At 29.1% G+C, this 18,338-nt stretch overlaps 1 protein-coding gene across 1 annotated transcript in view; it reads right to left on the reverse strand.

Annotated features, from left to right (window-relative positions):
* LOC111635812 (clathrin heavy chain 1) overlaps positions 1-18,338 on the reverse strand; it is an 82,123-nt gene continuing 63,785 nt past the window's right edge. The window contains exons 12-19 of the mRNA XM_023380906.1: positions 14,641-14,778; positions 14,477-14,569; positions 14,326-14,397; positions 10,707-10,887; positions 10,575-10,645; positions 10,285-10,503; positions 1,646-1,911; positions 1-404 (exon numbers count right to left, since the gene is read on the reverse strand). Coding sequence (XP_023236674.1) covers positions 20-404; positions 1,646-1,911; positions 10,285-10,503; positions 10,575-10,645; positions 10,707-10,887; positions 14,326-14,397; positions 14,477-14,569; positions 14,641-14,778 — 1,425 coding nt within the window. The 3' untranslated portion in view covers positions 1-19. The remainder of the gene's footprint in view (positions 405-1,645; positions 1,912-10,284; positions 10,504-10,574; positions 10,646-10,706; positions 10,888-14,325; positions 14,398-14,476; positions 14,570-14,640; positions 14,779-18,338) is intronic.

The following is an 18,338-nucleotide window of genomic DNA, read 5'->3' on the forward strand; positions in this document are numbered from 1 at the left end:
TCATATTTAAAACTATTTCTTACCTGTGGTCACTGAAAACAGAATTTTCTAAAACAATCTTTTCTAATAGTTCTATCAATTCATTTGGCAAATCTGCAGTCATAAATGCTTTCACAGTTACAGAAATATCTTCTGGATCTTGAGTTTCAGAGAGTGCTGTTTGGACAACCTGATCAATTAACTGGCGACGATAAGGATTGTTTTCATTTAGCACTTCTGCCCACATTTCTGGATCTCTCCTCCTTACTAAATAACGAGCTTCACTTTTAAAGAGAGAATTCTCATTGCATACTTTAATCAGTTCTCTATCACACTGGCCTCGCTCATATGCAATACATGCAAGATGGGGATCCCTTTTCTCACAATACTTTCCAACAACTCTGCTGTCATAGAACTGATTCTCCCTTTAAAATTATACAAGAAAATTTTTAAAAATGTCACACAAATTTTAACAATATTCATAAAGTGCATAAGCAAATATAATTTAACATACTTTCCTGAATTTAAATTTTTGGTAAGATGTTAGTGATAAATTTAAGTTTTAATTATTGGGTCCTATATTATTCATTTGTATTCATTGTCAGATGAAAATAGCCACTAGAACAGCCAAAAAACAAACTGATTTCCCAAATTTAGCAGTTTCGTACTTGAATATTCTTAAAAAATTTACTTCAAAATAATTGGAATAGGCTACTAGTAAGATTATACAGGATAAAAATCTTAAATTTACATAAGTGCCATGTATAGTAATCAATATTCAAAAGTGTCAACCATGAAATTAGATCTTTGTAAACTGGAATGCTACACATCAGTTAATTTTAATTTCATTCATTTTCATTACATTACATGTAATGTTTATTTCATTTTTAACTGAATCTAAAATTTGATACTAAATTTTAACATTGTCAGTTTTAGAATTCTGTTGAACTAAATTTTAATGTTAATTATATCTAATATATATTTATTTAAAAATTAAACATGGAATGACAATTAAATTCTAGTAATTTTAAAAAATTTACTTTAAAATTGCAGGTTACCAAAATAAATTAACAGATGAATGTTATAAAGCCACGTCAACTGCTGTATAATATGGTGCTATGTATCAGCAATAATTATGAATTACTGATTAATTTGATCCTAGAGGAAGGTGTTAGGCACCATCTCTTATTAAATTTAATTATAATTATTAAATTTAGATTAAACTTCAAGAAAAGAATCTGCCAGAGCAAGACTCAAATCCGCAACTCCCACCTGCCATACAGATGGCATCACCAATTAATTTCTTCCAGTTTAATCTAATAATAATTAAATAATTTTAAATTTAATACAAGATGGTACATAATGCCTCCCTCTAGGGTCAAATTAATCAGTAATTTATAATTATTATTGCAGTTATATAGCCCAATGTTATACAGTAATTGACGTGGCTTTATCGTAATGTATCGGGTTTCGTAAGATGTTTATGTTTTATTACAAATGTTATCTCAAAACATTAAAAACATTTTTCATATTGAAAATAAAACAAACTTTTTCACGAACTACACTTATATACATTAAATTTAATCAACAGGATAAATTATTCAAAAATTAAATATGCTATTTAAAATATTAAAGTTCTGTTTTGAAATAAATGTAAGTAACTCACTTTAGAAAACGTTCTGGATTATTATTTGAGTCAATGTAAATCTTTGCTAGGGCATTATGAGTAGCCGCCTCATTACAACCTTCATGAACTCTCATTTCAAGCCAAGATAACAGAAGTTTCAACCTATTTCTTTTCTCAACTTCTTCTACAAGTTCATCTGTTGAAAATTGTCCTCTCACTACCATAATAAGGGACTTAATTACATCTTCTGAACAATCAACATCAAGTAATCCACCAACAACAACTGGTAAACGTGATGGGTTGACCTAATGAAAGTAGTAAATAAAGTTTTAATAGAATTTTTTTAATAATAAAATTACATGACTACTAGTTAAAATATAATTGTTTTTTTTTGTTTTCAACTTAAAATATAAAATAGATTAATAATTAGATAATCATTGTATCAGAACAGTTTCATGTTACAGAATTAAATTTGTGAAAAATAGTTATAAAATGCTTTAAAAATGATTAATTCACAATTAGATATTTACTCAAAGAACAAATGTACATACACTACAAAAAAATTCAATCCAATAATTACCACCATTGTGAATATAAGCTAAGTTTAACACACAAAATTTAAAATTTTACATTGACTATAAATTATTTAAAGTATCAATGTAGAATGACATTCTTAAATGTAAATGTAATATCCAGAAACAACAAAAATATTGAAACTAATTTGATATTGATTATCCATTGTAACATTTAAAATACAAGTCTTATCCTTGGATTAATAATAATGACAATTTATTACATCTCTAGTTTCAAATTTTACATTACAATTTTCTAGAAACATTAATATGTTAATACAACTTATACCGAACACGCCTGAAATTTTAAGCAAGTCAACAAGATGCTATCACAAAATTTAAACTGAAAACAATGACACTTCAATCAAGTCATGTAAGAATTGAAACAAATGGCCTGAAAATCTTAATGTTGACTGCCTGGAATAAAATGAAAAATACTGTTAAAGATATCCAGAAATTAAATCCAAATGTTGATCATGAAAATTCAAAGTATCAATGTGGAAAATTGATTAGAAAGTGGAATTACCAACAAATTGGTAAATATAAAATTTTAAAAAAATCCTTGTAATTTATCAAAAATTTGAACATTTTTAAAAAAGTCAACATCTGAAAGTATTTTAAAGTTTTGATTTTTCTTGTTCAACACACTACCCATGAGCAACATATAAAAAGGCAGCTCTGCACATTTGGTATTCACTGAATGCTGAACAAACATCTGGCCAATATAGAATATTGTGGATGGTTTACTGATGACAAATAGTATTCAAAGTTCTCTACTCCCTGTCATTAAATTGTAATGAATCAAATGACAAATATTTGCCTCCATATATTCCTGCTGTCCACACATTCATGCTCACATTCATGTATTTTCTTGTTTTCGGTCATTATTTTCAAAATGGGATAGTCTAATGAAACGTAATCAAGATGGAAAACATTCTGTTGAATTAAAAAAGAAAAAAATTAATGGCATTGTTTAGAATGCATTCTAACAAAGTAAAGCAGTGTTAGAACAGAACATACAATGCACTTTATTTTCAAAAAACTTTAAAATAGAAATCTGAAATATGCATTATACAAAATTACTTTATTCTACTTAATTTTTTAAGTTACAATATAGAAATTTCTTGCATTCAGTACACATTGTTTTTTATTTGTTTACCTTATTTTCAACATTACTTATACTTATGTGTTACTGCATAGAGTTGAACAAGAGAAATATAAATGTTGAAAATTTTCCTTGGTAAATGACAATCTCTGGCTTGAAGACAGTTCAGGGTAGAAAAAACCTCTCCACATCTGCACAACTAGCAGGAACTAGCAGAGCTTTTAATGCCAAAAGACTCAAAAATAGCATTTCTTTGATAGAGAGCTACCACAAATTTTTTTGCACACTGATCTGTTTTCATAGCATACTACAATGTTTTGATCAGCAATCTCTTCCTTCGGTGCCTTTTTCTCAGAATCTGCATAATTGAGGTGTGCTGTCCATTGCTTGGTTATGATTTGAATCTAGGACTTCAAATTCTTTCCAGAACTGCCATACTAAAGATATGCTGTTTATNCATTTACAAAAAAAAAACAAATCAAATTTAACATGAATCCAATACTTTCCCTCATTATGTAAAAAACAGCCAGAAAAGTAAAATATCTGTTAAAATTGAGGTGTGCTGTCCATTGCTTGGTTATGATTTGAATCTAGGACTTCAAATTCTTTCCAGAACTGCCATACTAAAGATATGCTGTTTATCAAACCCATAGCAAGTGAGGCCAACAGTTCCCAAATGCCTCCAAAAATTTGCCAAATATCACTTCTTACAGTACTGGATTTAGATGTAGACTGACTCCAGTTTCTTGATCAAGTTGCATAAAGCTTCAGCTTAGATTGCAACTGCATGTTCTTAGAGTTGGGACTGATCAAGTAGCTTGCTGAGTTTTTTCAAATGCAGCTATTTTCATTGTCTGATTCTCTCTAATCCACATCAAGTATCCCACCTCTCACGTGCTTCTAGCCATGTCCTCATCAAGTAATAACTGATACAGGTGGCAGTGTCAATGAATGATTCTTGTCAGATCTATCTGCAGCAAATGCCTTCTGTTTGCCACCTTCACTAGAGCTGCCTTCATCCCAACATGAAATGGTTCAGGACGCTGTTCTTAGTGCACACTTCTGTGACTAAATGTATAATACATTTAGTCACATAAGTGTGTCCAGCATGTCATGTAGAACAATCTCATGCACACTGGCACAAGTTTCAAAGCAGCAGCATTCATAGAGTATTGTCAGCCAACAGTCCAATAAAATGGTTTAACTCAATACTCAGAAGGTTAAGAAATGCAAACACTTCTTTGACAATGATATCACTCTTGCACTTCTCTACAATTGCACTAGATGGGGCAATTTATAGGTTCCAAGGCATACAACCAAGGTATTTAAAACTTTCCTGTTTTTCACACCCAACTGACTCATCCAGTATCAGCAGAATGTTAGCACCTCAACACATTTGTTCAGCAGCATCTGAATATTTGTTACCAATAAACCTGTGCAAGGTGCTTTCACTAAACAAGTTTTCACTCAGATTGATTTAAATCAGACTTCATCCACTTTTAAAACTCTTCAGGACAGAAAAGAGTATTCCTGCAAAATGGAGTATGAAAACCATGTCTTGTCATAATGAGGGTTTATCACTTATAAAGTACAGTCGACCCCCCCATAACGTACGTTCCTATAACAACAATTCCTATAACGTAGCGAAAAAATTGTAGAAACTTTTGTATAACGTACCTCCTATAACATCGTTTCGCGAGAAGATTGATAGAGTCTGGACCAATAGTGGATGAGCAGCCGAACTACTTACCTCCGACCCTGCGCCACGCTACAGAGCAGCTAAATTGAGTTTGCTATCGTCTGTTTAGTATTATATATAAATTATATATAAATTAGGTACTGTATATATAATTATATATTAACTTAATTTATTGTAACTTTATTATAATTATATATATGCTTTCTGCCACCTGGCAACATTCTACGGAGATTTTAGGCTAGTAAGTTGAGTTTATTATCGTCTGTACAGTATGTAAATTAGGTACCGTAAGTCTAATACAGCACTAATTTTATACATTTCTTGTGAAAGAAACTTCTTATTCAACGTCCATAAAAATTATTTATATTAATGATGTCTCCAAAGGTCAAGTTATTTTTATGCGAAAAATTCGTTATTAGAAATCGCGGCCGTCGTTTAATGTGCTGTTCCGCGATGAAAACCAGCTTTAAGCAACGGCGTAGTCGAACGGTACACACTCGGTAAGTAATCCTATAATTTTTTGTTTATAGCATAGTTTATACAGATTATTCCCAAAAAATTATACGTATTTTGGAAATGTTGAGTGGAATTAGTCTAGAATCGGTTAATTTTATAGAAGAAAACCTTTCAAACAGCCTTAGTCCGTAAAGTTCCCACCTATCGGGCTGCAATTGGCTCATGTATTTAATCGTTCCTACAACGTAATTTTCGGTTAGCGTGGAACGTATCTAAGCGTTATAGGGAGGTCTACTGTATCTTGTTTACTGCTTCTATAAGAGCAAGAGTAGCAGAAGCAAGCAATGTTTTGCACTTGCAATGTGTACTCAGTGTATTTCCTCTCTTAACTGACCATAGTATTGCAGTACTTGTAGCACAAATTTTCATCTTCCACTACAAATGACCATCAAGAAATCCACAAAGAACTGCTGTAACTGGTGTCTTGGGAATTATCTTAAGATACCATGAAATACATTTAATTATAAACTGTTTATTCAGTCTCTACAGCAATATAACATGTATAATTAACAGTTTCCATCTCTCCAGGATCTGGTAAATATATTAAAAACCATTTGGAATGAAAGGTCACTACACTTAGTCATCATCTTTAAAAATTCCAGTGCCAAAAAAAAAGTTATATACTCAAGTTTTTGCAACTTAATTGAGCAAATAACTTTTTTGGGCACCAGAATTTTTAAATAAAAAACATGCAGCAGCAAGTTGCATAAAACTTTCCCAGCTATGAGATTTCATTTAGAAAATAACTTTTATTAAGTTAAATTGTAATTAAAATTATAAAAATTGTGGGGTGCAATCTGTGATGAGATTTTTATAAAAAACATTTCTAATTACTATAAAATGACAAAGCTTAATTTTGAGGGTAGAGATGAGTTTTATAACAAAAAACTAAATCAACTAACAAGCAAAATCTTCATTAAGTCCAACCTCACGCAAGATATCATACATCCTCTATCACTTCATTCCCTCAACCTTTCATAAGCAAAATTTAATAGCATCAGTACCCCTTACACACAAGCTACTATGCCAAATTTCATTCTATAATCTTCACCATCCTGAGATAAAGTGAAACAGACAACAATGCACATTCAAGGAATTTTTTGCCTTTTGACATTTTTGGATTCACAAAGTCTCAAAACATGGACATTTACAAAAAAAAAACAAATCAAATTTAACATGAATCCAATACTTTCCCTCATTATGTAAAAAACAGCCAGAAAAGTAAAATATCTGTTAAAACTAAAAGTAAAAAATTAAAGATTAAAATGTTTTAGTTTACAAAAACAGTAAATTTCTATTTAACATTAAACACAATAAAAACACTGCAATTTTTCTGAAAGGAAGTGATTAATTTAAATCTTCATACCTTATGAAGATGCTTTAAATATTTAAAAATGATACTGACAGAAGAAACAAAAATAATGTAAACTTAACAGAAAAAATAAATTTGAAAAGTATAAATAACTGATACTTGGTAAACAAGATTTGTATATTGTATATTCATATGGATATACAAAAATGACCGTATTTTTGGCTTATTTGGATGCACAAGCCACTAAGCCATTAAACTTGCCAGTCCCTAAACAACTTGCTATTTTGCCAAAAAGTTGCTATAGTAGCAATAAGGAATGGGAAAGACAAGACGTGAGAATTTGACTGGGCTGCAGGAAAATCTTAAAGTTTCATAATTCTGCTTCATTGCTTAATTTCACTTGTTTAGCAACTGGAAATGGCACACTTCACACTCATTTCATGATTCTGGTAAACAATCCATGGTCAGATTCAGGTATTGCTTTATCTGTTTTTGGGTCGCCTTACTAATGACAATATCTGATGATTGTTATGAGCAAACAAATGTAACCCAAATTTTAAAAGCTTGATTAGTTAACAAATTTTTTCAAAAATTATTTCTACTCTATTTTCTTGCTTTATCATAATTTTTCAGTTTTTAACCTGTGATCACATGTAGTGTTTTACACTTACAACTCATGAACTTGAATGCTTGTCTCCAAGATAAATTACTGAAGGTCATAGCATACCAGGCTAAGTGTTTTTACAGCTTTCATGTTTGAAAAATATATTCTCTCATCTTTCAGAAACATATCAGCCATATCATTATACACATTTTAACCTATGCTATTGCAAAGTTTGGGAAGCTCCTTTGAGAAAATAGTCAAAGACAGTTTTATTTATAAAAAATTTCAAACTAAACAAATATTGAAATTTGGCAAGTGCAGAAAAGACATCATGGAATTTCTCATCAGTTGAGGAATAGGAATTACATGCAGTCTAATTATATATTTAAAATCATCAAAAATTGTAATCTTACAAATGCAGCCATGTTGAAAAAAAGCATTTGATCACAGGTTAAAAGAATTTATAATAGTCGTCAACAATATATTGGGTTGTTCGGAAAGTACTTTCGTTTTTCCCCGTCGAAAAAAAAAAAAATAATAATATTTTTACAATAAATAAATATTTTATTTAAAAAAACAGTAAATTTCTATATAGCATTAAATACAAAAAAACTGCAATTTTTCTGAAAGGAAGTGATTAATTTAAATCTTCATACCTTATGAAGATGCTTTAAATATTTAAAAATGATACTGACAGAAGAAACAAAAATAATGTAAACTTAACAGAAAAAATAAATTTGAAAAGTATAAATAACTGATACTTGGTAAACAAGATTTGTATATTTTATATTCATATGGATATACAAAAATGACCGTATTTTTGGCTTATTTGGATGCACAAGCAACTAAGCCATTAAACTTGCCAGTCCCTAAACAACTTGCTATTTTGCCAAAAAGTTGCTATAGTAGCAATAAGGAATGGGAAAGACAAGACGTGAGAATTTGACTGGGCTGCAGGAAAATCTTAAAGTTTCATAATTCTGCTTCATTGCTTAATTTCACTTGTTTAGCAACTGGAAATGGCACACTTCACACTCATTTCATGATTCTGGTAAACAATCCATGGTCAGATTCAGGTATTGCTTTATCTGTTTTTGGGTCGCCTTACTAATGACAATATCTGATGATTGTTATGAGCAAACAAATGTAACCCAAATTTTAAAAGCTTGATTAGTTAACAAATTTTTTCAAAAATTATTTCTACTCTATTTTCTTGCTTTATCATAATTTTTCAGTTTTTAACCTGTGATCACATGTAGTGTTTTACACTTGCAACTCATGAACTTGAATGCTTGTCTCCAAGATAAATTACTGAAGGTCATAGCATACCAGGCTAAGTGTTTTTACAGCTTTCATGTTTGAAAAATATATTCTCTCATCTTTCAGAAACATATCAGCCATATCATTATACACATTTTAACCTATGCTATTGCAAAGTTTGGGAAGCTCCTTTGAGAAAATAGTCAAAGACAGTTTTATTTATAAAAAATTTCAAACTAAACAAATATTGAAATTTGGCAAGTGCAGAAAAGACATCATGGAATTTCTCATCAGTTGAGGAATAGGAATTACATGCAGTCTAATTATATATTTAAAATCATCAAAAATTGTAATCTTACAAATGCAGCCATGTTGAAAAAAAGCATTTGATCACAGGTTAAAAGAATTTATAATAGTCGTCAACAATATATTGGGTTGTTCGGAAAGTACTTTCGTTTTTCCCCGTCGAAAAAAAAAAAAATAATAATATTTTTACAATAAATAAATATTTTATTTAATTATGTATCGACCATTTTGGTCAAATACTTGTCATCGTTTCTGGTAGTAGCATGATTTCACATTCATAAAAGTTTTGATCGTTGCTTACAAAAACTGATCCAAGTGATTTTTGACATTTACTTGAAATGGCAATGTCTTACAGTTAAAAAAATTTGTATAAACCAAAATAAGTAATAATCTGAGTGTGCTCAATCTGACAAATATGGTTGGTGTGATAGCACATCCCATCTAAGCTGTAACAGTTTCTGATGAGTTACCAAACTTGTGTGAAATTTGACATTATCGTGGTAAAACACTACACCTGTTTTGTTGACCAATTCTGGCCTTTTCTGTTTGATGATATTTATTTACTCAATGGCAGTACACTTTGGAATCAATCATTAAATTGTCTAGTTAAAACTCCAAAAAAGAAATTTCCTTAAAATCCCACGAAAGAGAGCATCTCTCTTTAAGAACAAGTGGAACTCATATCAAGCTTTGAAACAAAACCAATTTGTTTCAAGTAATCATAAACAGTTCAATTTGACAAATTTCATCTCTTAGTGATTTCATGTGTTGTTATTTGGCAGTTTGCGTCAATCAGTACCTTTATTTTGTTTTCATTGGCTTCAACTGGCCATCCAGAATGTGGTTCATCTTCAATATTGAAATTGCAGAATGAAATTTTGTAAACCAGTTTTGGCACTGTCATTCTGTCAACACATCATCTCCATACAGGTATCTCAATTTTTTTTCTCGCTTGAACAGCATTCTTACCTTTTCGGTAATAAAAGCGTGAAATATGCCTAAAATGCTGTTTTCAATCTTTCATATTTGATGGGGGACAAAAAATAAACAATTGCACAAAATCAAACAATTTTTTACAAATAAGCCTTAAAATGCTAGCTGTCAAAATATATAATGATAATACAGTTTAGAATGAAAATGGCGGGAAAAATATGACTAATCCATCTAGTGATAAAAAAACAAAATTACTTTCTAAACAACCCAATAGGTAGGAAAAAAGGGGAGTAATTTTTAGCTGTTAAAATGCTTAAAAATCTATTTTAATAATTATATTTGCTAGAAAAATGGAAAATAAAAAAACTTACCTTTTGTACATAAATTTCAATATATTTTTGCAAATTATTTCGATATAAATACAAAACAAGATCATGAACAAAATCAAATCTGTCACAAACAATAATAAGAGGTAACTGATCAGTTAATTTAGCTTCCTTCAAAAAGTTTTTTACTCTTTCCGGATTATAACAATTGCTTTCTCGACAAATCCTTTCAACTTCTTTTATTTGACCAGTTTTACATGCCGCCTGTTGAAAGCAAACAAATTTTATATAAAATCAGTTCTTACATTTAGATCACTTAGAAACTTATAACTTGCCTGAATATACTTAAAGTGGACTTCTGGATCTTGACTAAAATTGACAATTGATCCAAGAAAATAAAAAAGGCCTAAACAATATTAAGAAATTAATAAAAAATTTTTTGAGTTTATGTTTCTTTTAGAACTTACCTTCATAACTTTTAAAAGATTCAAATAAATCAATCAAAGCTGCAGTTGTTAACTGTTCATGATATTTAGTAGCAACTTGAACACAAATCTGAAGATTTTGTCTGATGTTATGACTTAACATGGCTTTCAAGCATTCAATTGAATCTTCAACAGATAAGGAACCAAAATAATTCACTAACCACTGCAACATAAAAAAAGGTTAACATATTAGTTTTATTTGACAATACAACCTAGAAAAATTCTTAGAGCTAGCTAAAAATTCTGTACTTTAATATTCACACAGTTTTAGAAGCAATTATCTTTTGACAATAAGGCAATTTTTAAGTAGACACAGGACATTTTTGTCAAGTTAAATTGAATTAAGTGCTGAATAGCAAGTATTATGTATTCACCAAATACATATCATTAATGCAATTTTTTTTACATAGTTCTTTGAATGTGTGGTATACAGAGAAAAAGACATTGGAGATGTGCTTTTTAGTATTTTCAAAGTGTTTTAAGTTAAAGTATATGTTGAAGAAGCAACAATTCTAATATGTATTTTATCATTTTATTTTTTCCTCCGCATTAACAAACATTAAACAAAAGATTATGGTTGGTATTGTCCTGCTCTGTTTCAGTTTAGTATTTTGCAGTTTCTTCAAATACATATGCAATATTTTGTATTTTCAGCAGGAAAACTAACATTTAAAAAAAAAAATGGAAGTATTAACTTTAAAATGCATTTGAATTATGCATTATGTAATCTGTTGGCATTAAAATCATATTACTATGCACAAATATATTTAGAATTTAAGATTTACTAAAATTATAAAATTAAAAAAATCTGATCAATTATAAAGTAATCCATAATTTTTCAATTATAATGGTTATAAATTTAAACTTTATTAGCTGTATTAAAAAATTCACTTCAAAAGAAATTCCTTTAAAACTAAGAAAATCCAAGTATAAAATTATTGCATATTAAATGTGAATGCAATAACACTAACTTAAGTCCTGAAAAATTTAAACATTTATATCTTGTTAATTTTATTTTGTCAAAATTACTTTATTTACAAAAATTTTAATGTTTACATTAACATTTAAATACTAAAATTTCCAAAATTTGTAGTTCAATAGAAAACTGATGTCATGCTAAATTACAGTTGAATCTCATACATTTTTAAGCTTTACATTAAAAATTTTCTTACAATACTGTCCTCATTATATAGGATGTCCCAAACGTAATGTAGGATTTAATTTTTAAAAATAACATCATTTGTTTATTAATTGGCAAAAGTTGTTACATCATTTTAAAAGGCAAACATTGCAATTAAATATAAAATCAAATATCTGACAAATGCCCCCATGACATTTCTGACACTCATTCTTTAGACAATTTTCAGTTTGCACAATTGCAGTTCAATTTTGTCAATAACTTTTCTAATTTGTGCTTTCAATTCAGGGATTGTTTTTATTTTTAGGCATAAACTTTGGACTTTATAAATACCAGAGAAAAAAGTTGCATGATTTTGGTGGTCAATTCTGATTGCTGTTGGGAGAGGAGTTGCCCAAGAAACTTCTGATGCAATAAATATATTGTTTCATATGCCATATGACAGGTGGCACCATCCTGCTGGAACTACATGTCACTCAAATCTATGCCATCCAAATGAGACCATAAAAACTCAAATATCTTGTGACAATGCACACCATTAACAGTAACTGAATTTTCAACCTCATTTCAAAAGAAATATGGCTGAAAATGTTTTCAATCACTCCACTAGTCCAAAATCCACACCAAATTGTCACTCAGTAAGCATGCATCAGTTGTTCAATCATTTCAATTTGCATTTTTGGTTGAAGAAACATGCCATGTAATTTGTGCATATGATAATGATCAAAACTTGCAAAAAGTTTTGATGATAATTATGTGCTCCTCCATTGTGTATCACTTCGCATTAACTGCAATGTGTTTACTACAAGATGTCACTTCATATGACTCTGCAAAGACAATAGGAGAAAAGTGGTACAAAATTTAAATCTTGCATTAATTTTAAGAACCGTTTAAACATAATTGAAATTTTTTCATTTGTATGATTTTGCACTTTTATGCCTATCATTTTTGGAACCCTAAGCATCTTTTCTCACTTAAACATTATTCCCTTTGAAATGAATGATGAATACATAAATTTAGTTTTTAATACTAAGATTCTTCCACACACAGTGAATCAACAGCAGATACAAAAAGCAGAGTGAATAATACTTTTAACAAACAATACAATTTCTGCCAATTTTCCCACTTAGCAAATTGCTCTGCAAATCCAACATAATTTTTTCCTGCCCTCATTCTGTAGTGTAAATCAATTTTGTTAAGTAAAAAAAAAAAGTACAGTGGAACCTCGGTATACAATCTTAATCTGTTCCTGATGTTTGGACTTATACCGAACTGGACGTATACTAAACCATCCTTTCCCATAAGAAATAATGTAAAAATGATTAATCCATTCTTGTGTAAAAAAATGGCTGGGTTTAAACACCTCGCTTTCCTGGCTAGTTCCTACTTGATTTTTTGTGAGATCAGCGTGTATCTTTTTAGCTTTCTCACAAATAATTGCTTCCAATACGTTATCTCCAGCACTGTTTTTCAGTTATCCAAAGCAAAACAATTTCTCAACATGATCTAATGTCTTCGATCTCTGTTTTGATTTAACCCCTTTCGCAATGTTAGCAGATTTAATAATGTCTTTATTTTTCGCGATTGTCCATATTGTCGTTCTCGGAATATGGTAAACAACAGTTAAAATCTCGAACACGTGTGCCACCTTCATATTTCTCAACAATCTCTTTCATCAGTTCCATTGTAATTCTAGTCATTTTTTTAGTTTTCTGTTGCTTTTTGTTTGCCTTTTTGCAATTCGTGATTAATAAAAATAATAAAATTTTACTTACGAATTAAAATCAGAAGAAATTTAACAAAGTTATACTCTGTTGCACCGCGAACATCTAGTCTGGTCTAGTACACCGATAGTGCTACTTGTTCATTGATGGCGCGTATAATTGAATTACGTCATATACCGAATAAAAGTCTTATACCGAGCAAAATTTGTTTCATCCAAACAGCACGTATTCTAAAGCAGACATATACCGAGGTACCACTGTATTTGTTTTCATTATTTGCTGTAAGTGTGAGCAAACCTTTAGAATGACTTCATTTTTTCATGACTGGATTTTTGACAGAAGCACACAATGATATGGAACAGTGGATACTCATACTGTTATCAGAAAAACTGACCAATTGTTTTTTAAAGTATATGATAATTTTACACAGTTTACTTTTTTACATGATGTTCAAATTTTATTTACCACATGTATAATACATCTTGTTTTTGTTATGAATTAATGTACAAATTCATTGGTAGTGTTAATTTGTGCCAGAGACTTGCAATGATTGCATTTACTCTGAAAGCAATTCAAAATTTATTTTACTTGTACATTTATCCCTTACATACAATATTTTTCTCAGTTTCCTTAAAAAACTGATAAGGTTCAACTGTAATTGTTAAATGGCCTAAGAACTTTTAAAAGAATTAGGAAATAAAATTTTATCAAAAATTATGAATTGAAAGTTGAAATTTACCTCAGGATTTAACAGGTGTGTATGGACAATTGCTCGTTTAATATCATACAAATCCGTATAATGTTCAAGTGCCTGAAACAGGAATGATTTTAGGGAGAATTGTTTAGGGATTTTAAAACAAAAAAAACCAACATGTTGCTAATTCACTTACTCTCTGAAGCAAGCCTGCTTTTTCACATAATTGAGCAATGTGCGCTCTATCATAATGGGTACACATCTGATTTCCTAAGATGGCATCAGCTACCTGTACAAGAACATAAATTATACATTGTATCACAGAATATATAGAAATTTTGAATTTGAAACTTTCATTACCTGAGGTGCAGTCATTAGATTCATTTCAAGTAATCTTGTTTGCAGGTGTCCTTCAGAAGGGCGATTATTTTTTAAAGCATCCAATAAGAAAGCAGTACATTGCTGTACTAAATTTTGTTCCATAAATACATCAACTATCTGAAAGTATTGAAGCAAAAGTTTAAATTTTAACTTAAAGCAAATTGATTTCTTTAATACATAAACAGTGTATTTGAATCTAAATCTGCTGTCATATGTCAAGTTTCCTTAATTTCAGTAAATAATTTTTCTATAGTTTATTGAATTCAGAATGACAAACATTAAAAGCTGGTGTTAAAATTATTTTATTAAAAAAATTATGTCTAAAGAAATCTAACTACTTGAATAATGTATTCTGTTAAAGAATTTATTGGAAAAAAATAACTTTTAAGTTGTACTTTAAATATTTTCCAATTTACAAGTATTATATATTTACATCCAAAAAACTAATTCTGTACTGATCTGCTTCATTTAAAAAACAATGACTTATAAATGAGCAATCATTTCTCATTTTAAACCTATTTTCAAAACAGTATCATCGTGTCATGTTTATGGGTGTTTTCAGCATTGATGAAATACTCATTGAAAGTGAAGAATACAATAGGTAACCAACACTGATAATACTAACAAAATGAATTCTTAAATATAATGTTGTAATATATTCAAACATTGAAATTTGATTTAAAATAAAAAAATGTGTCTTATAAAACAGTACCTCAAAATAACTGGCACCTTGTCCTCAGCGACATGGAATTACCTAAATAGATTAACAGATAAATGGATGGAAATGGGCACTGGAAGCAGCCCAACTTAGTTTGTCATTTCTTTTTAGAATCAATTAATCACACTCATGTCAATAATGATCTAATCAAAAATAATGTTCTTAATTTCTTATATTCATAGGCATGAATTAAACAGCAAGTAACAAACAAACAAATATTAATTTAGATAAGCTATTTAAGGAGGAGTTTAAAAAAAGTTCAATCAGATGACTTAAAATAGTCATATAGCTTTTTTCTATACAAGAAATTGATTACATTGAATGAGATAGTTTCAAACTTGCTAAATGACTTTAGATCAGACTAAGAACTATATGAAGCCCAACTCTCAAATTAACAAAATTTACTAAGAATGAAGCAGATAAATTTCTTATTAAAAGATTCTTTATGAGTAAAATCTGGAATTACAGCACCTCACTTTTAAATGAAAAAAATAACATTCAAAGTTTTAGAAAATAGCAGCAATAATATATTTAAATCTATTTGTTTTCTTTGATTCATGCAAATTGAGGCTCTAAAAATCTTTAGTGCAAAAGAAAAAAAAAATTAGGGAAGCAACAGGAAAGTAGCAAAGTTTAGGATGTTATGAACAATAAAGAATAAACAGAAAAATACATTAGCAATAGTATGTTTAATGAAAAGGATACACCTTATAAGAGTGATAATGTAGCATTATATTCAATAGATTAAATATAAAAACCAAAATATTATTTGATGAGTAGAATTTCACATTTCTAAATAATTACATACATTTTATTTTTAACTACACATACTGTTCTTAATTATACTGCCTGATAACTAAAGTTAAGTAAAATATGATTTTAGTTTGAAGTTATTTGTAGCATGTGACAAATTTCAAAATTTATATTTTAGTAAAATAATGCATGTTCAGACAAGTTAATATTTTTCTTAACCTGCAATATTTAAGAAACTTATTTAATGACTATTTCCATACTTAAAAAGATCTGTTAAAATTATGAACTTAAGCAAATATTAACTACAGATTTTAACACAGGTTTTTCTATTATTAATAGAAATCTCAGATGGCTGGATTATTTATTACATTTGTGAAGAAAATCTAAATAATTGAGGAACTAAACCAAAGCATTAATAATGAATTTGAAAATTTTATAAACTAACACTTAAGATTAAATTTAGAAAAATTTACATTATAAAACAGTGAAGATTTTATAATTTTCAAATAATTTCTAAATTCTAATTTTTTCTTAATTAGAATTTAGTAATTATTACAAAGTATTTAGTAAAATTACAAAATATTTGAAATTTACTGTTATAAAAATGAATATTGACTATAAAATAACTTGATGTATATGTATATGGAATGAATGAATGAATGTATATATATACACAGTTATTTTATTACTTTATATTTTATATATATTACCTTTGAAAGTTTATTACCTGAAATTACTCTCACAATACAAAATTTGTTCATCTATTCAAATTTTCAAATTCAAATGGATTAGACTTTTATGGATTAAATTGTTTATAGATTTAATGAAGCCATACGATAATGTCAGAACATCAAAACTATGGGAGACATTAAGAGATAAATATTAACAACACACTTATTAAAAGTAGTTAAAGAATTATATAGAGAATTCATAATGAAAATAAAAATTAGAAAAAAATGTCAGAAGTATTTATGGTATCAAAAGGACTAAGACAGGAATGTTGTATCTCACCAACTTTATTTAAAATCTACATAAGAATATTGAAAATATGGAAAAAGAAATGTTGTAATATGGGAATAGATATTAACGGTAAGCCAACGTTTACATTGAAATTTGCAGATGATCAGGTGTAATGGCCAAAGATAAAAATGATCTGGAATACATCACAAGAAAAATAAGAGAGGAATATTTTAAAGGAGGTTTATATATAAACATGAGTAAAACAAAATATTTATGCATAAGAGGGGCTAAAACAGACATGGAACTGAAAAAAGGAGAAAAGATTGAGGAATGTGAGCATTACAATTATCTTGGAATACAAATTTATCAACATGGGAGAGATGCATTAGAAATTAATACAAGATTAGCACAAAGTAAGAGAGCAGTTAAAAGATTAAATGGAATATGGTGGAAAGCATTCTATTATACGGAGTGGAGACATGTAGAATGACTGGGGAAGAGAAGAGAAAATAACAGTTGAAATGGATGCATTGAGATCATGCAGAATCTTGAAAAGAGAAAGAATAATGAGAGGATCAAAGACCTAATGGGATTGAAGGAGACTGTTTTGGAAGAAATACGGGGAGGAAACAACTTATTTGGTTTGGACATGTGAGAAGGAAAAAATTGATGAGAGACTCCCAAAAATGTCAATGGAATACATTTCACAAAAAAGAGAGGGAAAGAGACAGGTGAACTTGGTACAATGGAGTAAAGTTAGCATGTAGTGAAAAAGGGATTAAAGAGGAATGGTGTATGGATAGAGATGATTCCTGGAGGTAAGAAGGCAACATCAGACACCATAAACCAAATATAGATAGATATATATCTATCTTTCCAGCAAGAAAAAGCATGTGAACACAAAGTGTTATGGTGGTTGAACAACTAACAGAATATTTAACTCATACAAGATAGCTTATAATTTGTTTAATGAGTTTATGAGATTTCATAGTTTTATAGTGGCAATCAATGCATAGTACCATTTATTGTAATTACATTTATATTCTTAGTCATCCATCTGTCAGAATATCACATGCAAGTATCATCCTGTATTTGATAACCTGCTTTAGTATTTAGTTTTTATTTGGATTCAAGCTTAGTTTTTATAAAAACAGAAAAGTGGAAAATTCTTATTCCCATATGAAACCTTTATTTTTTTCATTGATTATATATAGTAATTATTAAAATAATGGTTTTGTTTTTATAC

The sequence above is a fragment of the Centruroides sculpturatus genome, unplaced genomic scaffold, assembly GCF_000671375.1.
Source record: "Centruroides sculpturatus isolate CEXI.00-Female unplaced genomic scaffold, Cexi_2.0 scaffold37, whole genome shotgun sequence".
Classification (NCBI taxonomy): Eukaryota; Metazoa; Arthropoda; class Arachnida; order Scorpiones; family Buthidae; genus Centruroides; species Centruroides sculpturatus.